The sequence below is a fragment of the Scyliorhinus torazame genome, chromosome 31 (assembly GCF_047496885.1).
Source record: "Scyliorhinus torazame isolate Kashiwa2021f chromosome 31, sScyTor2.1, whole genome shotgun sequence".
NCBI classification, from domain to species: Eukaryota; Metazoa; Chordata; class Chondrichthyes; order Carcharhiniformes; family Scyliorhinidae; genus Scyliorhinus; species Scyliorhinus torazame.
The window spans coordinates 7,556,230-7,580,456 of NC_092737.1; the positions used below are offsets into that span (position 1 = coordinate 7,556,230).

The following is a 24,227-nucleotide window of genomic DNA, read 5'->3' on the forward strand; positions in this document are numbered from 1 at the left end:
TCCCTATGCTGCTCTTGCTCATGTATTTGCTTTGTTTGGCCCCTTGTTCCGCACTGTAACCAATCACTGTTTGTCGATGTACCATTTGTCAATGTTTCCTGTTGATTATTCCTTTTTGTCTACTATGTACGTACTGTGTACGTTCCCTCTGCCGCAGAAAAATACTCTTCACTGTGCTTCGGTACATGTGACAATAAATCACATCAAATTTTTAAAAAAGAAAGCATTATGAATTTCAGGTCTCGGGGAAAGCAGGGAATACCACTGCCAACACTGGGCAATGAAGACAAACACCATTATTAAAAAGGATCAAAATACAGGACACCGGGATCAGGATCACGGAGAACAGTACAAGAGCAAGGCCGGCACTTGTACAGGCATTCCGAACCACCTTCGCTGCTGTAATAGCCACTATTTTATGAAAGGGAAGACACTGGCGGTGGGGGGGAAAGTAACGAACACTGATACACGGTGTACTGATGTTTTATTATTAGCTTGCACGGTACAGGAGGTGTGCCCCTTGACAGCGAGACAGCACGGTTGGCGAAAGACACATCCAATCAACTTGGAGTTGACATTACGCGGGTGAACCAATCATCGAGGTCAAAAAAAATCCCCCCCCCGCCCCCCGACCCCGGCAAAAAACAAAAAGGAACAAAGAGAGCCAACAGCGGGACTGCAGATATGATAGCAGAGCTCAGTAACGGAACAAATCAAAACGAGTCAATTAAAAAGGATTACTCCACCTTCCGTTCCACCCCCCCCCCCCATTCCCCAACCCCCCTCCCCAACCCCCCTCCCCGATGCCCTCCTCCATTTATCCAGGATATGACAGAAACGCAAAAAGATCAGCATTTATAGAACACACCGAGTGAAAGATTAGAGAATGCTCAGCTTGTCGAAGCATCAGCCGTGTTTACAGGCCGTAAACACTCTCATCACTGTAAGCGATGTATAAAAAGAAATCCTCCTCGTGATGTTCCTGAGAAACGAACAGAAAGAAAAAGACTGGATTAGGACGTTCTCCGGACTCTTTCCCCCCCCCTCCTCTGTTCTTTATACACACACACACACACACACACAAGCTCCGATCCAAGAGACTGCTCCTCCAACAGGGCAGCACTGCCCCGGTTACCGAACTTTATGCTTAATGCTCTGTACTCGAACCCTGGTGACTCTAAGACGAGAGCGCCGCGAGGAGGAGGGGGTTTGAAATATCTGCGCCCCGTCATTCTGCGTCAGATCACAGCGGCGGCGCGCCCTTATCGCTGTGACCTGGCTGCCCCATCTGATCGCAATCCCGTACAATGCCAAATCAGTGTAATGGCCACCTTGCTGTCAGAAAGAGGAGCTTTGCGAAAACCCTCTTGTGGGAATTCACTGCAAAGGACGCCGCGGGGGTCCAAGGGACAAACTGTGTTCCGGGATTACTTTGCGGGCGCTTTTTAACAGAACCCTTTTAGAGCCCTCACGCCCCTCTGCCTTTAGTTCAACACTGAATTCCCGTACACAGACCGAGAAACGTTAGCAGGTTTTAATCACGTTACGCGCTGTCGAGTGAAACACCGTCAGGCGACAGCCAGCTTTCCGCTACTCACCTGGTACAGCTGCCCCATGGTCGCACTGGTTGGTGGAATGACATTGTTTACGAAAAAGAAGAGGGCATCTTCAGCTCTCAGGTGGATGCGCTTTCGAATCAGGAAGTAGAACTGACCCACTGTGGAGGGGGGGAAACAAATGATTAGCAATGAATCAGAACAGGGCGCCACGCAGACACTAAACCGGCTCCTAATAAAGGAGGTGGCAGCTTCACAACGGGTTTTGTCACACGCCAACACTTACTGGGCGCCAGGCAGTATGAAGGTGGCACTCACTCAGTGAGTGAGTGAAGGCAGAGGGGTGTGAGGGACCTTTCGTGTCCTCTTGCATCACTCGCGCAGGTACAGCCGGCAGTAAAGAAGGCAAATGATATGTCGGCCTTCACAGCGAGAGGATTTGAGTATATAGGAAGGATGTGGAAGCATTGGAAAGGGTGCAGAGCAGATTTACCAGAATGTTGCCCGGTATGGAGGGAAGATCTTATGAGGGAAGGCTGAGGGACTTGAGGCTGTTTTCGTTAGAGAGAAGGTTAAGAGGTGACCTAATTGAGGCATACAAGATGATCAGAGGATTGGATAGGGTGGACAGTGAGAGCCTTTTTCCTCGGATGGTGATGTCTAGCACGAGGGGACATAGCTTTAAATTGAGGGGAGATAGATATAAGACAGATGTCAGAGGTAGGTTCTTTACTCAGAGAGTAGTAAGGGCGTGGAATGCCCTGCCTGCACCAGTAGTGGACTCGCCAACACTAAGGGCATTTAAATGGTCATTGGATAGACATCTGGACGATAAGGGAATAGTGTAGATGGGCTTTAGAGTGGTTTCACAGGTCAGCGCAACATCGGGGGCCGAAGGGCCTGTACTGCGCTGCAATGTTCTGTGTTCTGTATAGGAATAGGGATGTTTTACTGCAATTGTACAGGGCATTGGTGAGGCCACACCTGGAGTATTGTGGGCAGTTTTGGTGTCCTTATCTGAGGAAGGATGTTCTTGCTATGGAGGGAGAGCAGCGAAGGTTTACCCGGCTGATTCCTGGGAAGGCAGGACTGTCATACGAGGAGAGACTAAGTCGGTTAGGATTATATTCATTGGAGTTTAGAAGAGTGAGAGGGGATCACATGGAAAGGTACAAAATTCTAACAGGATTAGACAGGGTAATCCGTCTCCCTCACTGTTCTCAGTTCCGGTGAGAAAGTATCTGCTTGCTAACTCCCTCCCAGTTGCGGTACACCAGACATCAATGCAGCGACACAAGGTCTAGAGGGGAAAGGGTTATTCGTCTGGATTCTTCGAAGGAGACTGCCGACTGGCGTGCTGTGTTTTTCATCTGGCAGTTCCACCATTAACAGCTTTTCACGTTTGGCATTTCCGGTGTTTGCGAAACACGAGTTACTCAATTATATTCCACACAATGCCAGAGTGAAACAAGATGAGTCACGGGCTAGGCAGAGACACTGGAATGGACCCAGGAACATGATACAGACAATGTCAATTACAGATCCGTAAACCAATCCAACACTCGGCAAATACTGCAGCGTCCCAAATTGCTAAGGGGAGGGGCTTTGCACCAGCATACGCCACAGACCGTCGAGACTGTCTAAGAACAGGGTGGCACGACGGCACAGTGGTTAGCACTGTTGCCTCAGGGGGTGGCACGGTGGCGCAGTGGTTAGCACTGTTGCCTCAGGGGGGGCGGCACGGTGGCGCAATGCTGCCACACGGCGCCGAGGACCCGGGTTCGATCCCAGCCCCGGGTCACTGTCCGTGTGGGGTTTGCACATGTGCACCGTGTCTGCGCGGGTCTCACCCCCATAATCCCAAAAGGTGTACAGGGTAGGTGGATTGGTCATGCTAAATTGCCCCTTAATTGGGGAGAAAAAATAATTGGGGACTCTTAAACTTATTTAAAAAAATTTTTGAAACAAAAATAAACGCCTGTGTTACGGTGTGTATGTCTCGACTGCAAGAAGGGTTTTAAAAATCCTTGTATAACCGACAGGCAAACACTGGGACTTCAGAAGGGGTAAAAGGCATCGAAAAAGATCATTTACCTTAATAGAGCTAATGGAATTTTGTTTATTGATAGTTCCCTGGGGTGTGGTTAGCCTGAGCAAGATGGTCATCACCCGATGAGTGGGACAGAGATGATGGGAGGAGCCAGGCGCTGAAGCAGTCAGGTGTGGAGTCTCGGTTTAGATGTTGCTGTCAGCAGAACAGAAGCTTTTTGTCAAGTGCTGGGACGTTAAACAGTAGTTTGACACAGGCAAGAATCAGCAGGTTGTTTCCTGAACGATCTCTCTCAAAGCAGTTTCTCCAAGACATCTCTAAGCAGCAAGTATTCGCGTGTTTGCAAAACTATATTTAAAAGTGGATTTTGACCGGAGATGGGTTTTGCTCAATTGGAGATCAAATATAGCAGTCAGGATTTAAAAGTATTTCATTTTATTGGTGAGCATTGTTTAACGAGTGAAATATTTTTTGTATGATGTTAAAGTTAGTTTGATACCATGTTGGTAATAAAGTTTGTTTCAATATGCCCCATCACTATTTGCGTACGGAGTCACTCCTGGAGCGAGGTAACCTTTCCTCACAGTCTTACAAATTAAAAACAATATTGGGGGTTCTGTCCAGTCTCCTGGCAACGGTTGGGCGTCTGGTCTAAGATCTCAATACTGACAACCCCTGAACATTCCTGCGACTAAAGGGATACAGCCCTTGCGGAGGTACGGGCAGGGAGACAGAGAACAGCAATGGCTTACCCGTCAGGTCAGATGGCACAAGGTACTTCTTCTTGTCGAGGTCCCCTATCCTGGCCTTGGGGGCTTTCTCCACGATCACCTGCACGGGCAAAGCAGAGGCATTAAAACGATCCTCGTCTTTCCAGGCCCACGAGGCAAAGGCAGAGATACCCGAGGTGCAAAACAAATGTGAATCATTTCGTTACAGATGGCAGGGGGACGTGCGAACTGTTGCAGGGCCTGGCCAGACAGAGGTGAAGGAGCTGGGCCGATCACTGCTCCCCAGAGGTTGGGCTCTCCATTTTGTTCAAATAAACGTTTCCAAGTTGACTCAAACCCTGACAAATAGACACGAGCACAGCTAGAGTATCCCCAATGCCTGAAAGGCAGCATTTCTGGAGCTGCATTTACATCAGGGTGCCATGCTGATGGGTCCAAGGCCGTCACTCGACTTTGCAGTGACGACTTCCGGTTGCGGCTATGCAGAGCTAAGTCGCACGTTCGGCAGCTCCCGCTTGGAACGGACTTCTGGGCTCTTTTCAGGGCCCCCAACGGCATTTTCTTGACATTTCCCAGTGTGGGAAGAAGACTGCAACATTCCCCCAACAGTGTATGGCTTGGACCAGGAGTGGGGCGACTAAAAAAGTGGTGGTGAAGCCAAAGAAAGTGCGAGGGAAGAAGAGCAAGATGGCGGCGGGCGGACACCAGGCAGCATGGATGCAGTGGGCGCAGGAGCAGCAGGAGGTTATCCAGCGCTGCTTCAGGGAGCTCAAAGTGGACCTGCTGGAGCCAATGGAAGCTTCTATTGATAAGCTGCTGGAGACCCAGACGGCCCAGGGGGTGGCGATCCGCGAGGTCCGACAAAAGATCTCTGACAATGAGGACGAGATCTTAGGCCTGGCGGTAAAGGTGGAGGCGCACGAGGCGCTCCACAAGAAATGGCAGGAACGGTCCGAGGAGATGGTGAATCGGTCGAGGCGGAAGAATCTGTGGATTCTGGGCCTCCCGGAGGGGCCGGACGTGGGGGCCTATGTGGTCACCATGTTAAACTCGCTGATGAGAGCGGGGTCCTTCCAGGGGCCCCTGGAGCTGGAAGGGGCCCATAGAGTGCTGGCGAGGAGGCCCAAGGCTAACAAGCCTCCGCGGGCGGTGCTGGTGTGGTTTCATCGGTTCGCTGATCGGGAGTGTGTGCTCAGGTGGGCCAAGAAGGAGAGGAGCAGCAGGTGGGAGAACGCGGAGGTTCGGATATATCAGCACTGGAGTGCGGAGGTGGCGAAGAGGAGGGCCGGGTACAATCGAGCGAAGGCGGTGCTGCACAGGAAGGGGGTGAAGTTTGGCATGTTGCAGCCGGCGCGACTGTGGGTCACCTACAAGGACCGGCACCATTATTTTGAGTCCCCGGAGGAGGCGTGGGCCTTTGTTCAGGCCGAGAAGCTGGACACAAACTGAGGGTCGGGATGGGTGGTCAGGGATTGCGGTTGTTGTGTTACATTTTATGGGGGGGTTCTTTGTTCTTGTTCAGTTTTGCTTCGGTGTGGGTGGTTAGGGTGGGTTGGGCACTGTTTTGGTTGGGTCTGTCGGGTGGTCTCTTGGAGGGGGGTAAGTAAACGGAGTAGGGGTGGATGGCCGGTAGGGGGGACGGGGCCCCGCGGGGGAGGGGGAGGCCCGAGTCGGGGGTGAGGGGACTGGGCCTGTAAAAGGAGCTGCGTCAGAGGTGGCGGGGCCGGGCAGGTGGAAAGCGCGGGATTTTTCCCGCGCTGAAGGCTGGAGGGGGCGGGGCCGGGAAGCGAGGGTTGTTTCCCGCGCTGGGGATGGAAGGGGGAGGCGGAGCGCCTGCTGGTGGGTAATGGAGGGGGAGGGGAAGTCCAACAATAGGAGGAGTCGAAGGAGAGGCGGGAGTGGCCGGGGTCAGCTGACTTGCGGGAGTGCAATGGGGGAGCAAAGCAGCTAGGAGGGGTCCTAGCTTTTTTTGGGGGGGGGGAAAGAGAGAACCAGATTGCTGCTGGTATGGTCAAGGGGAAGCTGGAGCGAGTAGAAGGGGTTGGGACGGGGTCTGCCGCCGTGGGGAACGGGCTGGGCGTGGGGTGTGGGCGCGTGGCTGGCCGAGGAGGGGTTATGGCTAGTCGGCGGGGGAGGGGGACGGGTAGCTCCTTGATAACCTGGAATGTAAGCGGACTGAACGGGCCGGTTAAGCAGGCCCGCGTGTTCGCGCACCTGAAGGGGCTCAAGGCGGATGTGGTTATGCTCCAGGAGACAGACCTGAAGGTGGCGGACCAGGTAAGATTGAGGAAGGGGTGGGTAGGTCAGGTGTTTCACTCGGGGCTGGATGCCAAAAATCGGGGGGTGGCGATCTTGGTGGGAAAGAAGGTGTCGTTCGAGGCGTCGAGCATTGTGGCAGATAATGGCGGTAGGTACATAATGGTAAGTAGTAAGTTGCAGGGAGAGAGGGTGGTACTGGTCAACGTGTACGCCCCGAACTGGGACGATGCGGGTTTTATGCGGCGCATGTTGGGTCGGATCCCAGACTTGGATGTGGGGGGCCTGATAATGGGGGGAGGGGGGACTTTAACACGGTGTTGGATCCGGCACTGGACCGCTCCAGGTCTAGGACGGGTAGGAAGCCGGCGGCGGCTAAAGTGCTGAGGGGGTTTATGGACCAGATGGGAGGGGTGGACCCTTGGAGATTTGCAAGGCCGGGGGTTAGGGAATTTTCATTCTTCTCGCACGTTCAAAAGGCTTATTCCCGGATCGACTTTTTTTATTATGAGCAGGGCGCTGATTGCGAGAGTAGAGGATACCGAGTACTCGGCGATAGCCATTTCGGATCACGTCCCGCATTGGGTAGACCTAGAGCTGGGGGAGGAGAGGGACCAGCGCCCGTTGTGGCGCTTGGAGGTGGGGCTGTTGGTGAACGAGGAGGTGAGCGAACGGATCCGAAGAAGCATACAGAGATACCTGGAGGCCAACGATAATGGGGAGGTCCGAATGGGGATGGTCTGGGAGGCGCTGAAGGCGGTGGTCAGGGGAGAGCTGATCTCCATTAGGGCCCACAAGAAGAGGAGAGCGCAGAGGGAGAGGCTGGTGGGGGAGATGGTGAGGGTAGACAGGAGGTACACGGAGGTACCGGAGGAGGTACTGTTGAGGGAGAGGCGTAGCCTCCAGGCCGAATTCGACCTGGTGACCACCAGGAAGGCGGAGGTGCAGTGGAGGAAGGCCCAGGGGGCGGTCTACGAGTATGGGGAAAAGGCAAGCCGGATGCTGGCGCATCAGCTTTGGAAGCGGGACACAGCTAGGGAGATCGGGGGAGTTAAGGACAGGGGAGGGAGTGTGGTGCGGAGTGGGGTTGGCATCAATGGGGTCAAGGACTTTTATGAGGAACTGTATCGGTCCGAGCCCCCACTGGAGGAGGGAGGGATGGGCCGTTTCCTGGACCAATTGCGGTTTCCAAAGGTGGAAGAGGGACTGGTGGCGGGACTGGGGGCCCCGATTGGGCTGGAGGAGCTGATCAAAGGGATAGGGAGCATGCAGGCAGGGAAGGCACTGGGGCCGGAGGGGTTCCCGGTCGAATTCTACAAAAAATATGTGGACCTGTTGGGCCCGTTGCTGGTTAGGACCTTCAATGAGGCAAGGGAGGGGGGGGCTTTGCCCCCGATGATGTCCCGGGCACTGATCTCCTTGATCCTGAAGCGGGACAAGGATCCCCTGCAGTGTGGGTCTTACAGGCCGATTTCATTGTTAAATGTAGATGCCAAGGTGCTGGCGAAGGTCTTAGCCGCGAGAATTGAGGACTGGGTGCCGCAGGTGATCCACGAAGACCACACGGGATTCGTGAAGGGGAGGCAGTTGAACGTGACTGTGTGGAGGCTCCTGAACGTTATTATGATGCCGGCGAGGGAGGGGGAGGCAGAGATAGTGGTGGTGATGGACGCTGAGAAGGCCTTCGATAGGGTAGAGTGGGGGTACTTGTGGGAGGTGCTGAAGAGGTTTTGGGTTTAGGGAGGGGTTTGTCAGGTGGGTTAGGCTGTTGTACGAGGTCCCGATGGCGAGTGTGGCCACGAACAAGAGGAGGTCTGAGTACTTTCGGTTGCATCGAGGGATGAGGCAGGAGTGTCCCCTGTCCCCCCTGCTCTTCGCAGTGGCGATTGAACCCCTGGCTATGGCACTGAGGGAGTCGAGGAACTGGAGGGGGTTGGTGCGGGGCGGGGAGGAGCATAGGGTGTCGGTCTATGCGGACTACTTGCTATATGTGGCGGACCCGGTGGGGGGAATGCCGGAGGTAATGAGGATCCTCAGGGAGTTCGGGGATTTCTAGGGTACAAGCTCAACATGGGGAAGAGGGAGTTGTTCGTGGTTCACCCAGGGGAGCAGGAGAGGTGGATTGGCAAGCTCCCACTAAAAAGGGCGGAGAGGAACTTCAGGTATTTGGGGGTCCAGGTGGCCAGGAGCTGGGAGGCCCTGCATAGGCTTAATTTCATGAGGCTGGTGGAGCAAATGGAGGAGGAGTTTAAGAGGTGGGACGCGTTGCCGCTGTCCTTGGCGGGTAGAGTGCAGTCCGTCAAGATGACGGTGCTCCCAAGGTTTTTGTTCCTGTTCCAGTGCCTCCCCATTCTTATCCCGAAGGCCTTCTTTAGGCGGGTCAACAGGAGCATAACGGGGTTTGTGTGGGCGCGAGGGACTCCAAGGGCGAGAAGGGTGTTCTTGGAGCGGAGTAGGAATGTGGGGGCTGGCACTGCCCAACCTCTGTGGGTACTACTGGGCTGCCAATGCGACAATGGTACGCAAGTGGGTGATGGAGGGGGAGAGGGCTGCATGGAAGTGGCTGGAGGCGGCGTCTTGTGAGGGTATGAGTCTGGAGGCGCTGGCAACGGCGCCGCCTTCGCTCCCTCCAATGAGGTACACCATGTGCCTGGTGGTGGCAGCTACCCTCAAAATCTGGGGGCAGTGGAGGCGGCACAGGGGGGAAGTGGGGGCCTCGGTGTGGACCCCAATACGGGGGAACCACCGGTTCGCCCCAGGAAGAACAGGTGGAGGGTTTTCGGGGTGGCACAGGGCAGGGATAAGAAAGTTGGGGGATCTGTTTGTGGATGGGAAGTTTGCGAACCTGGGTGAGCTGGAGGAGAAGTACGGGCTCCCCCCGGGGAACACCTTTAGGTATCTACAGGTAAGGGCGTTTGCCAGGCGGCAAGTGGTGGAATTCCCGCTGCTGCTGCCATGCACAGTACAGGACAGGGTGCTCTCGGGGAGGGGGGGGGGGGGGGGGGGGGGGGGGGGGGGGGGGGGGGGGGGGAGAGGAGAGATCTCGGCAACTTACCAGGTGGTGCAGGAGGAGGAGGAGGCCTCGGTGGTGGAGTTGAAAGTTAAGTGGGAGGAGGAGTCGGGGGAGGAGATCGAGGAGGGGACGTGGGCAGATGCCCTGGGGAGGGTGAATTCTTCCTCTTCGTGCGCGAGGCTCAGCCTCATACAGTTTAAGGTGCTGCACAGGGCACACATGACCGGGACAAGGATGAGCCGGTTCTTTTGGGGTGAGGACAGGTGTGTTAGGTGCTCAGGGAGCCCAGCAAATCACACCCATATGTTCTGGGCATGCCCAGCGCTGGAGGAATTTTGGAAGGGCGTAGCGAGGACGGTGTCGAGGGTGGTAGGATCCAGAGTCAGACCGGGCTGGGGGCTCACAATATTTGGGGTGGCAGAGGAGCCGGGAGTGCAGGAGGTGAAAGAGGCCGGTATTCTGGGCTTTGCGTCCCTGGTAGCCCGGCGAAGGATTCTCCTTCAGTGGAAAGATGCGAGGCCCCCAAGCGCGGAATCCTGGATCAACGATATGGCAGGGTTCATTAAATTGGAGCGGGTGAAATTTGCCTTAAGGGGATCGGTGCAAGGGTTCTTCAGGCGGTGGCAACCTGTCAGAACGGTAGACGCTGGTCAGCAGCAGCAGCGACCCGGTGGGGGAGGGGGGTCTATTTTATTTTTGTTTGTTTACACTGGGGGATCTGAGGGGGTCTATATATTTGCTATGTTTGCTATGTGTTAATTCGGGGTGTTAATTTTATTATTTATGTACAGGGGGGAGGGGGGCAGGGGGTTGATTTATTTTGTTTCGTATTTAATTCTATTGGGTTCCTTTTACATTTTGTTGTTGGTATTTTGTGAAAACTTCAATAAAAATTATTAAAAAAAAAAAAAGAGTTTGCAGTGGCTCGGAGCGATTAAGAGCATTGGGTACGATTTCTCTGCAGTATGCTGCTCCCCCCCCTCACCACTACAAGCCTGGCTGACATTTTTGTTGTTGAACTCCAGTGTTTGGAACATTCTAGAAACCCACACTTTGTTTTTTGTGGTTGGACCGGACAACCGCTGCCCCAGCTGCCCGGCACCCAAACCAGTAACTTTCCTATTTGCTGATGGGCGGCACGGTAGCGCAGTAGTTAGCATGGTTGCTTCACAGCGCCAGGGACCCAGGTTCGATTCCCCGCTGGGTCACTGTCTGCGCGGAGTCTGCACGTTCTCCCCATGTCTGCGTGGGTTTCCTCCGGGTGCTCCGGTTTCCTCCCCACAAGTCCCGAAAGACGTGCTGTTAGGTGAATTGGACATTCTGAATTCTCCCTCCGTGTACCCGAACAGGCGCTGGAATGTGGCGACTAGGGGCTTTTCACAGTAACTTCATTGCAGTGTTAATGTTGTTATGGGCCAGGGTTTAGAGAACCCCAAAGTGTATCATGGAGTTCACCTGACCCACAACTTTTACTAGATTGTGGTATGGGGAGCACACGCCCACTCTACAGGTGTGGGACAGCAGAAATGGAAAGGTATTTTTTTTAAAGCAAAACAATGTTTATTCTATGAACTCAAGTTAACCTTTTTAAAACATAGTGAACATCTTAGCAACCATTAATTCAAATACAACCCCCAAAGACTACAACACCAAGTAATCCTTTAAGCTTTCCTTTTAACATCCATAAGGCTAAAACAATAAGTTTTAACAGAAGCACATCAGGTTTACATTCACTACTGAAAACATTTATAATTCTGAATTCGCCAAATGATCAAGAGATAGTCTTTTGATGGCAGAGAGATCAACAGTACACCTGCTTGGTCTGGCTTCAGCTCCAACACTGAAAACTAAACTAAAACACACCCTCCAGCAAACAGCCTAAAACAAAAGTAAAAAGCCGACAGACAGCCCAGCTCCACCCACTCTCTGACATCACTGATAAACACCCATTTTTTAAAGGAACATTTCTTAAACACCCATTTCTTAAAGGTACTCTCACATGACAATGTAAGCCTACTTGTGACAATAATAAAGATTATTATTGACTGGGGGACCATGGCCGACGGTGTGGAAAAGCAGCAATAGGAATACTTTTTTGGGGTTCTGCTCCTAATATCAGAGTACTACCGAAATCTCCAAACTTTAATAAAATCTGGAACCACTTGCTCCGGCAAAGGGACCCGTCGCTCCTCTCGTCCTGTGAGGCTCGCTCAACCAAGCTGCGAGCGGAGACAATGGAGAAACTATGGGCCCCTGCCTTCAGAACAATCAGCCATCGGCCTGTGCTGACGGCATCGCTTTCTCCAGCTCACTGCAGAGCTCGAAAGGGCAAGTATCGCTCCCTCTTTTGTTCCGCTTTTCAGCTTCACCACCTGCAGACACGGCGGCGAGGAAGTAAGTTGGGCGACTTCCTCGCAGACGGTGGAAACTCAATTATAGGAACTAACGGACGCTAATGGCAGAATCAGAGGGGAAGTTGCAAACCGACAAAACCCACCAGGAGCTCAACCTCCCTGGAGCGGAACAGGCCGACTAGCCCAGTAAAACCAACCCGCCAACAGGCTAACTCACTTTCCAGGTTGCCTTCTCACTTCTGCATGGGCTAGTTTCAGAGCTTTCACACGCAACCGTTTACTCATTCCGAAAATCCAAGTGGAACTTGAACATGGGGCAAGGTGGGCAGACTGAGAAACCATTACACCAACAATCACACCCTGAAACCCGATCGATGTGAGACAGCACGCTCACCCCAGAAGGAGCAGACTTCAAGCAATCAGCGGAAGGATTAGAGGGTACTTTTGAAAAATGTTCTGTAATAAATTTAAGAGGACCCAACTACACCGAGGGTCTGCATAAGTCACCTTTGAAAGTCAAGGCCATTACCGAGGCAACAAACACAATACGTGAACCAACTTCCTTAGGTTTATTAAATTGCGAAGCAAGATGGTTTTCCCCCTAATCTAGCGACTGTTGCCAAACCCTTGCACAACCTACCGCATCAAAATAGGAAGTTCCCAATTCATTTTTTTCCCAATTAAGGGGTAATTTAGCGTGTCCAATGCACCTACCCTGCACATCTTTTGGGTTGTGGGGGTGAGATCCACGCAGACACGGGGAGAATGTGCAAACTCCACACGGACAGTGACCCGGGGCCGGGATCGAACACTGGGGTCCCAGGTTCAAATACCGCCACTGCAGTTGGTGAAATGAGAGTGTCCCTTAAGGTTTTAGTTTTGCTGGCATTGCGGGATTGTTGTCGCTGCACCACTCCACTCGGTCCTCTATCTCCCTCCCAAGTCAGAAGGCAGGAGGGAGATGGAGAACCTAGTGGAGTGGTGCAGCGACAGTAATCTCTTCCTCAATGTCAGCAAAACTAAAGAGCTGGGCATTGACTTCAGGAAGCAATGTACTGTACACACCCCTGTCTGCATCAACGGGGCCGAGGTGGAGATGGTTAGCAGTTTCAAATTCCTAGGGGTGCACATCTCCACAAATCTGTCCTGGTCCACCCACGTCGACGCTACCACCAAGAAAGCACAACAGCGCCTATACTTCCTCAGGAAATTCGGCATGTCCACATTAACTCTTACCAACTTTTACAGATGCACCATAGAAAGCATCCTATCGGGCTGCATCACAGCCTGGTATGGCAACTGCTCGGCCCAGGACCGCAAGAAACTTCAGAGAGTCGTGAACACAGCCCAGTCCATCACACGAACCTGCCTCCCATCCATTGACTCCATCTACACCTCCCGCTGCCTGGGGAAAGCGGGCAGTATAATCAAAGACCCCTCCCACCCGGCTTACTCACTCTTCCAACTTCTTCCATCGGGCAGGAGATACAGAAGTCTGAGAACAGAACAGACTCAAAAACAGCTTCTTCCCCGCTGTTACCAGACTCCTAAACGACCCTCTTATGGACTGACCTCATTAACACTACACCCCTGTATGCTTCATCCGATGCCAGTGCTTATGTAGTTACATTGTGTACCTTGTGTTGCCCTATTATGTATTTTCTTCCCATGTACTTAATGATCTGTAGAGCTGCTCGCAAAAAAATACTTTTCACTGTACCTCGGTACAAGTGACAATAAACAAATCCAATCCAATCCAAGGTTTTACATGACTTGTAGCACAGCTTCAGTGATGTCATTTGTGGGTGGCGCTGGGCTGTGGCTGTCAGGTGAGAGGGGGTTTAGTGTTTGGGTTTCAGTTTGATGCTTTGAACTGGAGAAGAGAAGCAGTGTTTCCCGGTTATCATTTTGAAACTGTTCTAGTGAACTGAAGGCACATTGGGTGTGGCAAAGGGCCTTGGGAACCGTAAAGATAGAGCTGCCTTCCGGAAGGAGTGTTGAATCTGCTGGTTGGAGGCTGGATCTGGGGGAAAGGACCAGCCCAATTCAAGTGAGAATACAATGTGCTGGGCCACGTCCTTGAAAAGGGTTTTGGTTTGTTGGATTTTGTTATTGAATTGGAACAGGTAAGGGGGATTCATTAAGAGTTATACACATAGATTACTGGAGCTGTTGTTTTCTTTGTATTTGTAATTGATAACAAATTCTTGCTGTGTTTTATATATGTTTTTTTTCAATAATGTTTATTAACGTTTTCATAAAGTATCAATAACAAAATAAATAAAGAACACAACAGGGTTAAGTACAAAACACAGTCTAGAAAAGCAACTCTCCATACCCCCCCTTCCCCCTGTACATAAATAAGAAATTAACATTAACACCCCGACTTAACACAACAGGTATATACACCCCCTCAGACCCTCCAGTGTAAATAACAATAACAAAAATAATTATATATTATTCTTGGCTGGGTCACTCAGCAACTCAAATCAACCCTTGAGTGAACTGTCTAAGCTACCGCATCCACCAAGTAAGTCTCCAGTCAACGCTCGCTACGAGATAGGCGATCCTAGCTACCAGTCCATACCAGCTTTTGAATCCTGCAGGCTCAGATCGCACGAAAGGCCATTTGTTCCCCTGACCTGGTGGGCCAATTCCGAAGCTAAGTATAGGCCTTTTAGTGATAGACAATAGTCTAGAAAGTAGAGTTTATGCACGAGTAGTGATTTACTGTGTATAATAAATGTGTTTTGATTTGAATCTTACTAATTGGTGTGTTGAGCTATTGATCAGCACTTGAGCTTGAACCTCGTGGTGGTATCATAAAGATACCTGGCGACTCTCGAGCAAAGGTTATAGAAACAGATCAAATTAAGTAAAGATACAACGGGCAACATTTAAGAACCAACCAAAAGTTAGCAACATATTACTGGCGACATCTGACGGGATCCGACTTAGAAGTGGCCTAACCACTCCGGGAGAACCCAAATATCCGAATTAGAATCCAATTGGGAACAGAAAAACCACAAATGTTCAAGCAGTTCTAATCAATCCTCTTAAATCGGAAGTGTGTTAATGCATGCGTAACTAACAGGGCTATAAGGTAAAACTGATAGATTACTGTTGAGAAAAACTGTCGGGAGTTTGTATTCCGGAAAATATCGAAAGCCGTACCCGTAATTACAGCACCGCTTTAGTACCCCTCGTTCCAAATTTTTAAGAGAGTATTTAGAGAGGAAAGATGGCAATGCAGCGACCAGCAGTAGAGTAGGACAGTGTCCCGTTTGGGAAGAAGAGATCAGGAACTATCTCAAAGAGAAAGGATGGCCCCTTTGGAGTGAATTCTGTGATAATGAGGAAACAGGACCCGGGAGTATAGGACATACTTGGTGGGAGAACCGGTCAGAGATCCATAAGAGAAGTTTAGGGAAAGCTTGCAAGCCGATGGCAATCGTGTCCTGTCTGGCACAATTGCGAGGCACAGAGGAGGTCGTTCGGACGCTCCACAAAGAGATAGAGGAGAGACATCGAATGAGCAAGGTCGATGTTAGCGAGATCGAGAAAGGGAATATAGAGTTGAGAAGGAAGTTGGCAGCAAAGGATGAAGGGGATGATGCCAAGGGGGCACACCAGTCTTGTCTGGCGCATCTGAGCAGCTTCCAAACCCAATATGAGAGGGCCTATCTGGACACGCAACGTGCAGTCCTGGTAAGAGAAGAGACAGAGAAACAGGTAGAGGCATTGCAAAGGCAGTGCAGAGATTTAAAGGCAGCGTTAAGAGCACTCCATGCTGCCACCACGGAGCACAGACAAAGCTCATTAGATCATGCGAAATGCAGGAAGCAGATTGCGGAACTGCAGTCTTTGCTTTCGGTACAAAAGTGGTTCCAGAGCACCTTTGGATCCAGATGAGATGAGGAAGACGGCCCTGATTGGCAAGAATTAAATGAAACCGCACATAGGTATGATCAGAGAGAGCAAGCAACAATTCCACAGCTCAGTCAGAGAGAGTAACATTTCCACAGCTCAGTCAGAGAGAGAGTAGCATTTCCACAGCTCAGTCAGAGAGAGTAACATTTCCACAGCTCAGTCAGAGAGAGAGTAGCATTTCCACAGCTCAGTCAGAGAGAGTAACATTTCCACAGCTCAGTCACAGAGAGAGTAACATTTCCACAGCTCAGTCAGAGAGAGAGTAGCATTTCCACAGCTCAGTCAGAGAGTAACATTTCCACAGCTCAGTCAGAGAGAGAGAAACATTTCCACAGCTCAGTCAGAGAGTAACATTTCCACAGCTCAGTCAGAGTGAGTAACATTTCCACAGCTCAGTCAGAGAGAGAGAAACATTTCCACAGCTCCGTCAGAGAGAGTAACATTTCCACAGCTCAGTCAGAGAGAGAAACATTTCCACAGCTCAGAGAGTAACATTTCCACAGCTCAGTCAGAGTGAGTAACATTTCCACAGCTCAGTCAGAGCGAGAGTAACATTTCCACAGCTCAGAGAGAAACATTTCCACAGCTGTCAGAGAGAGAGTAACATTTCCACAGCTCAGTCAGAGAGAGAGTAACATTACCACAGCTCAGTCAGAGAGAGAGTAACATTTCCACAGCTCAGTCAGAGAAACATTTCCACAGCTCAGTCAGAGAGTAACATTTCCACAGCTCAGTCAGAGAGAGAGTAACATTTCCACAGCTCAGTCACAGAGAGAGAGAAACATTACCACAGCTCAGTCAGAGAGAGAGAAACATTTCCACAGCTCAGTCAGAGAGAGAGTAACATTTCCACAGCTCAGTCAGAGAGAGAGTAACATTTCCACAGCTCAGTCAGAGAGAGTAACATTTCCACAGCTCAGTCAGAGAGAGAGTAACATTTCCACAGCTCAGTCAGAGTGAGTAACATTTCCACAGCTCAGTCAGAGAGAAACATTTCCACAGCTCAGTCAGAGAGAGAAACATTTCCTCAGCTCAGTCAGAGAGAGAAACATTTCCACAGCTCAGTCAGAGAGAGAGTACCATTTCCACAGCTCAGTCAGAGAGCGCAGCATTTCCACAGAAGCTGCATTGGGAATGTCAATGTGGACACTTTCCACATAGAAAGATCCCACAAACAACAGATTAACAACCAGCTTGGCTGGTTACAGAGTAACATTTCCTCAGCTCAGTCAGAGAGAAACATTTCCACAGCTCAGTCAGAGAGAGAGTACCATTTCCACAGCTCAGTCAGAGAGAGAGTAACATTTCCACAGCTCAGAGAGAAACATTTCCACAGCTCAGTCAGAGTGAGTAACATTTCCACAGCTCAGTCAGAGAGAGAAACATTTCCACAGCTCAGTCAGAGAGAGAGAAACATTTCCACAGCTCAGTCAGAGTAACATTTCCACAGCTCAGTCAGAGAGTAACATTTCCACAGCTCAGTCAGAGAGAGAGTAACATTTCCACAGCTCAGTCAGAGAGAGAGTAACATTTCCACAGCTCAGTCAGAGTGAGTAACATTTCCACAGCTCAGTCAGAGCGAGAGTAACATTTCCACAGCTCAGAGAGAAACATTACCACAGCTCAGTCAGAGAGAGAAACATTTCCACAGCTCAGTCAGAGAGTAACATTTCCACAGCTCAGTCAGAGAGAGAGTAACATTTCCACAGCTCAGTCAGAGAGAGAGTAACATTTCCACAGCTCAGTCAGAGAGAGAAACATTTCCTCAGCTCAGTCAGAGAGAGAGTAGCATTTCCACAGCTCAGTCAGAGAGTAACATTTCCACAGCTCAGTCAGCGAGAGAAACATTTCCACAGCTCAGTCAGAGAGAGTAACATTTCCACAGCTCAGTCACAGAGAGAGTAACATTTCCACAGCTCAGTCAGAGAGAGTAACATTTCCACAGCTCAGTCAGAGAGCGCAGCATTTCCACAGAAGCTGCATTGGGAATGTCAATCTGGACACTTAACACATAGAAAGATCCCACAAACAACAGATTAACAACCAGCTTGGCTGGTTACAGAGTAACATTTCCTCAGCTCAGTCAGAGAGTAACATTTCCACAGCTCAGTCAGAGTGAGTAACATTTCCACAGCTCAGTCAGAGAGTAACATTTCCACAGCTCAGTCAGAGTGAGTAACATTTCCACAGCTCAGTCACAGAGAGAGTAACATTTCCACAGCTCAGTCAGAGAGAGAGTAACATTTCCACAGCTCAGTCAGAGTGAGTAACATTTCCACAGCTCAGTCAGTGAGTAACATTTCCACAGCTCAGTCAGAGAGAGAAACATTTCCACAGCTCAGTCAGAGAGAGTAACATTTCCACAGCTCAGTCAGAGCGAGAGTAACATTTCCACAGCTCAATCAGAGAGTAACATTTCCACAGCTCAGTCAGAGAGAGAAACATTTCCACAGCTCAGTCAGAGAGTAACATTTCCACAGCTCAGAGAGAGAGTAACATTTCCACAGCTCAGTCAGAGAGAGAGTAACATTTCCACAGCTCAGTCAGAGAGAGAGTAACATTTCCACAGCTCAGTCAGAGAGAGAGTAACATTTCCACAGCTCAGTCAGAGAGAAACATTACCACAGCTCAGTCAGAGAGTAACATTTCCACAGCTCAGTCAGAGTGAGTAACATTTCCACAGCTCAGTCAGAGAGTAACATTTCCACAGCTCAGTCAGAGAGAGTAACATTTCCACAGCTCAGTCAGAGAGAGTAACATTTCCACAGCTCAGTCAGAGAGTAACATTTCCACAGCTCAGTCAGAGAGAGAGTAACATTTCCACAGCTCAGTCAGAGAGAGTAACATTTCCACAGCTCAGTCAGAGAGAGAGTAACATTTCCACAGCTCAGTCAGAGAGAGAGTAACATTTCCACAGCTCAGTCAGAGAGAGAAACATTTCCACAGCTCAGTCAGAGAGAAACATTTCCACAGCTCAGTCAGAGAGAGTAACATTTCCACAGCTCAGTCAGAGAGAGAGAAACATTTCCACAGCTCAGTCAGAGAGAGAAACATTTCCACAGCTCAGTCAGAGAGAGTAACATTTCCACAGCTCAGTCAGAGAGAGAAACATTTCCACAGCTCAGTCAGAGAGAGAGAAACATTTCCACAGCTCAGTCAGAGAGAGTACCATTTCCACAGCTCAGTCAGAGAGAGAAACATTTCCACAGCTCAGTCAGAGTGTAACATTTCCACAGCTCAGTCACAGAGAAACATTTCCACAGCTCAGTCAGAGAGAGAAACATTTCCACAGCTCAGTCACAGAGAGAGAGAAACATTTCCACAGCTCAGTCACAGAGAGAGTAACATTTCCACAGCTCAGTCACAGAGAGAGTAACATTTCCACAGCTCAGTCACAGAGAGTAACATTTCCACAGCTCAGTCACAGAGAGAGAGAAACATTTCCACAGCTGTCAGAGAGAGTAACATTACCACAGCTCAGTCAGAGAGAGAGTAACATTTCCACAGCTCAGTCAGAGAGAGAAACATTTCCACAGCTCAGTCAGAGAGAGAAACATTTCCACAGCTCAGTCAGAGAGAGAGTAACATTTCCACAGCTCAGTCACAGAGAGAGAAACATTTCCACAGCTCAGTCAGAGAGAGAGTAACATTTCCACAGCTCAGTCACAGAGAGAGAGAAACATTTCCACAGCTCAGTCACAGAGAGAGTAACATTTCCACAGCTCAGTCAGAGAGAGAGTAACATTTCCACAGCTCAGTCACAGAGAGAGAGAAACATTTCCACAGCTCAGTCACAGAGAGAGTAACATTTCCACAGCTCAGTCACAGAGAGAGTAACATTTCCACAGCTCAGTCACAGAGAGTAACATTTCCACAGCTCAGTCACAGAGAGAGAGAAACATTTCCACAGCTGTCAGAGAGAGTAACATTACCACAGCTCAGTCAGAGAGAGAGTAACATTACCACAGCTCAGTCAGAGAGAGTAACATTACCACAGCTCAGTCACAGAGAGAGTAACATTTCCACAGCTCAGTCACAGAGAGAGTAACATTTCCACAGCTCAGTCAGAGAGAGAGTAACATTTCCACAGCTCAGTCAGAGAGCGCAGCATTTCCACAGAAGCTGCATTGGGAATGTCAATCTGGACACTTTCCACATAGAAAGATCCCACAAACAACAGATTAACAACCAGCTTGGCTGGGTCAGAGAGAACCTGCTCATTCTTCAGATAGCGGCAGAGGATATTGTACAGTCTTTGGAGGCGCGCCGGGTTTGGGGGGGGGGGGGGGGGGGGGCGAGGGGTCTGGGTGCAACATCTCAGGAGGACAAAGCGGACCCACAGTCCTCCGACCAGCAGAGGTCGAAAGCGCGGCCAGGTGTGCTTCCAATGAATTACGGTTGACTTTGGCACCGTGACAATCTCTGCCGGGCACAGCAAACCAGTCAGCACGGATTCGTACCAAGTTTGAAATCCTTTTCAACATACGGAAGTTGTGGGGGTAGGAAACTGGGGCAGAAAGAGAGAGCAGAGCAGTTAACCGCAGTAAGAGAGTTGAAAATACGACACTGAATCGCCAACTGTGCCAGGCGGGATTCACTTGACTGTAAATGTAACAGGGACCCAATAGCTTCTGACCGTGTCGGGGACTATTGGGTACATCTGCCTGTTGATGAATTCTCCGCACTCAAATGCAATGTGGTATAAAGCCCTTCTGTTACAAATGCGAGTTCCTTCCCGACATCCGGTGTTATTTTCCTCCAACCAGCAGTGATCAGGATTGCACCAGGACTTGGAGGGCACCAGCTTCTCTCCGGGATGGCGAACACTGGCTCTGGGTAACACAGCTTTCCCACTGGACTGCACACTGCGGAGCTGCAGCGTGAACCAGCTTGGCAGACTTGGCGAGCGGGCAGGGAATGACGGAGAACAGGCCGAGTTCAACGCCGAAACCGGTTTGGAGAGACTCTGTGTTGACATTTTGTTTTAACCCCCAGGAAGCTGCAAACTGCCCCCGGCCGGCCTGTGAGACGGTCTGAACCAGTCTGTGCAGATCGCTGACATAGCAGCTGTGGGAAGCAGGGGAGACCCGCAGAGGCACGCTGTGTTTAACTGGTGTCAAACCAGACTGTCCTTCGAGGCTCACATTTTACAGCACTCCCTGGGGAGGTGCAGCAGCTTTACAGAACACGGGAGAGCAGCCAGGGTTTGCCATTTGGCCCGTTGTGCCAGTGCCGGATAATGAGGTGCCCAGAGTAATTAATCTCACTTTGCAGCATTTGGTCTGTCACCCTGCAGCACCGCACGGCCAGAGGGCCGGCGGCGAGAGGGGGGGGCGGGGGGGCCGGCGCCGAGGGAGGGCCGGCGCCGAGAGGGGGCCCGGCGGCGAGGCGCCGAGGGAGGGGCGGAGCCGAGGGAGGGGCGGAGCCGAGGGAGGGCCGGAGCCGAGAGGGGGCGGGGCAGAGGGAGGGGCGCACGCCAGAGGGGCACTAGGCCTGCGTGTTAGTTATATTGGTTAACAGCAGCTACTGTGGATTATATGTTAGTTATGCTGGTTAATAGCTCGTAACGCCTAGCCAATTATTTAGGATGGTTAGCCATTGCTGACCAACATCTGGGGTTAGTCAGGCCAGTTATTTGCTGGTTAAACCAACATCTTGATTAGCCCAATACGCCGGGCCGGTGAGCCCATTACACCATAACTTGATTAAGCTGGTTCCCCATTGCTGACAGCTTCTCAGTTTGTCAGGCCGGTTAACCACTGATTGCACCAACATCTGGGGTTAGTCAGGCCGGTTAACCACTGATTGCACCAACATCTGGGGTTAGACAGGCCGGTTAACCACTGATTGCACCAACATCTGGGGTTAGTCAGGTGGGTTAACCACCGATTACACCAACATCTGGGGTTAGTCAGGCCGGTTAACCACTGATTACACCAACATCTGGGGTTAGTCAGGCCAGTTATTTGCTGGTTAAACCAACATCTTGATTAGCCCAATACGCCGGGCCGGTGAGCCCATTACACCATAACTTGATTAAGCTGGTTCCCCATTGCTGACAGCTTCTCAGTTTGTCGGGCCGGGTTAACCACTGATTGCACCAACATCTGGGGTTAGACAGGCCGGTTAACCACTGATTGCACCAACATCTGGGGTTAGTCAGGTGGGGTTAACCACCGATTACACCAACATCTGGGGTTTAGTCAGGCCGGTTAACCACTGATTACACAACATCTGGGGTTAGTCAGGCTGGTTAACCACCGATTACACAAACATCTGGGGTTAGTCAGGCCGGTTAACCACTGATTGCACCAACATCTGGGGTTAGTCAGGCCGGTTAACCACTGAATACACCAACATCTGGGGTTAGTCAGGCCGGTTAACCACTGATTACACCAACATCTGGGGTTAGTCAGGCCGGTTAACCACTGATTAAACCAACATCTGGGGTTAGTCAGGTGGGTTAACCACTGAATACACCAACATCTGGGGTTAGTCATGCCGGTTAACCACCGATTACACCAACAGCTTGCGTTAATCGGGCCGGGTTAACCACTGAATACACCAACATCTGGGGTGAGTCAGGCCGGTTAACCACTGAATACACCAACATCTGGGGTTAGACAGGCCGGTTAACCACCGATTACACCAACATCTGGGGTTAGACAGGCCGGTTAACCACCGATTGCACCAACATCTGGGGTTAGACAGGCCGGTTAACCACTGACTACACCAACATCTGGGGTTAGACAGGCCGGTTAACCACGGAATACAGCAACATCTGGGGTTAGTCAGGCCAGTTAACCACCGATTACACCAACAGCTTGCGTTAATCGGGCCGGTTAACCACTGAATACACCAACATCTGGAGTTAGGCCGGTTACCCACGGAATACACCAACATCTGGGGTTCGTCAGGCCGGTTAACCACTGATTACACCAACATCTGGGGTTAGACAGGCCGGTTAACCACCGATTACACCAACATCTTGCGTTAATCAGGCCAGTTAACCACTGAATACACCAACATCTGGGGTTAGTCAGGCCGGTTAACCACGGAATACACCAACATCTGGGGTAAGTCAGGCCGGTTAACCACCGATTACACCAACAGCTTGCGTTAATCGGGCCGGTTAACCACTGAATACACCAACATCTGAAGTTAGGCCGGTACCCACAGAATACACCAACATCTGGGGTTAGTCAGGCCGGTTAACCACTGATTACACCAACATCTGGGGTTAGTCAGGCTGGTTAACCACCGATTACACCAACATCTTGCGTTAATCAGGCCGGTTAACCACTGACTACACCAACATCTGGGGTTAGTCAGGCCGGTTAACCACTGACTACACCAACATCTGGGGTTAGTCAGGCTGGTTAACCACCGATTACACCAACAGCTTGCGTTAATCGGGGCCGGTTAACCACTGAATACACCAACATCTGGAGTTAGGCCGGTTACCCACGGAATACACCAACCTCTGGGGTTAGTCAGGCCGGTTAACCACTGACTACACCAACATCTGGGGTTAGTCAGGCCGGTTAACCCACTGACTACACCAACATCTGGGGTTAGTGGGGTTAGTCAGGCCGGTTAACTACGGACTACACAAACATCTGGGGTTTGTCAGTCCGGTTAAATGCTGATTTCACCAACAGCTGGGGTTTACCAGGCAGTTAACCACCAATTACACCAACATCTGGGGTTAGTCAGGCCGGTTAACCACTGAATACACCAACATCTGGGGTTAGTCAGGCCGGTTAACCACCGATTACACCAACATCTGGGGTTAGTCAGGACGATTAACCACCGATTACACCAACATCTGGGTTAGTCAGGCCGGTTAACCACTGATTACACCAACATCTGGGGTTAGTCAGGCCGGTTAACCACTGATTACACCAACATCTGGGGTTAGTCAGGTCGGTTAACCACTGATTACACCAACATCTGGGGTTAGACAGGCCGGTTAACCACTGATTACACCAACATCTGGGTTAGTCAAACTGGTTAACCACCAAATCTGGGGTTAGTCAGGCCAGTTAACCATAGGTTACACTAGTTATACTAGCTAAGCTAGTTGCGGGTGGTTACTGACCGGGACCCGGTCCGGGTATTTCTTGCGGATCTTCTCGCCCTCGGAGCGCCGCTTCTCGAACAGATGCTCCTCCTTGTACTGGAACTTCATCGCCGGGCCTGGGCTGGCCTGCCTGCCGCTGCCGGCTCACCCTGCCTGCGGGCTGGGGGGCTGTGGGTGGGGAGATGGACGGGGGCGGGATCACTCTGTCGCTCGGTCTGTGGGAGGCCCTCACTCGCTCAGCCTCACTCTCTCTG

The 24,227-nt window shown here is 50.9% G+C and overlaps 2 protein-coding genes across 2 annotated transcripts in view; both read right to left on the minus strand.

The window, feature by feature from the left end:
- Positions 1-467: 467 nt before the first annotated feature.
- Positions 468-24,227, minus strand: gabarapb (GABA(A) receptor-associated protein b). Its single transcript, XM_072493252.1, has 4 exons — positions 23,992-24,227; positions 4,359-4,437; positions 1,599-1,717; positions 468-982 (listed from the first exon to the last, which is right to left on the minus strand). The coding sequence occupies exons 1-4, from the start codon at positions 24,079-24,081 to the stop codon at positions 917-919; spliced, it is 354 nt and encodes a 117-aa protein (XP_072349353.1). The 5' UTR covers positions 24,082-24,227; the 3' UTR covers positions 468-916.
- Positions 24,118-24,227, minus strand: part of LOC140404558 (CTD nuclear envelope phosphatase 1-like) — an 83,287-nt gene continuing 83,177 nt past the window's right edge. Inside the window, exon 5 of the mRNA XM_072493162.1 lies at positions 24,118-24,141. Within this exon, the coding sequence (XP_072349263.1) occupies positions 24,118-24,141 (24 nt within the window). The remainder of the gene's footprint in view (positions 24,142-24,227) is intronic.

What these genes read in the sequence shown, in the direction of transcription:
- gabarapb (XM_072493252.1), bottom strand. Translation starts at nt 24,081, where the DNA reads ATGAAGTTCCAGTACAAGGAGGAGCATCTGTTCGAGAAGCGGCGCTCC. An exon ending in TGTGCCATCTGACCTGACGG is followed by an intron (nt 1,718 to 4,358) that starts GTAAGCCATTGC and finishes CCCCCTCCACAG; the next exon opens with TGGGTCAGTTCTACTTCCTG. An exon ending in CCATGGGGCAGCTGTACCAG is followed by an intron (nt 983 to 1,598) that starts GTGAGTAGCGGA and finishes TTCGTTTCTCAG; the next exon opens with GAACATCACGAGGAGGATTT.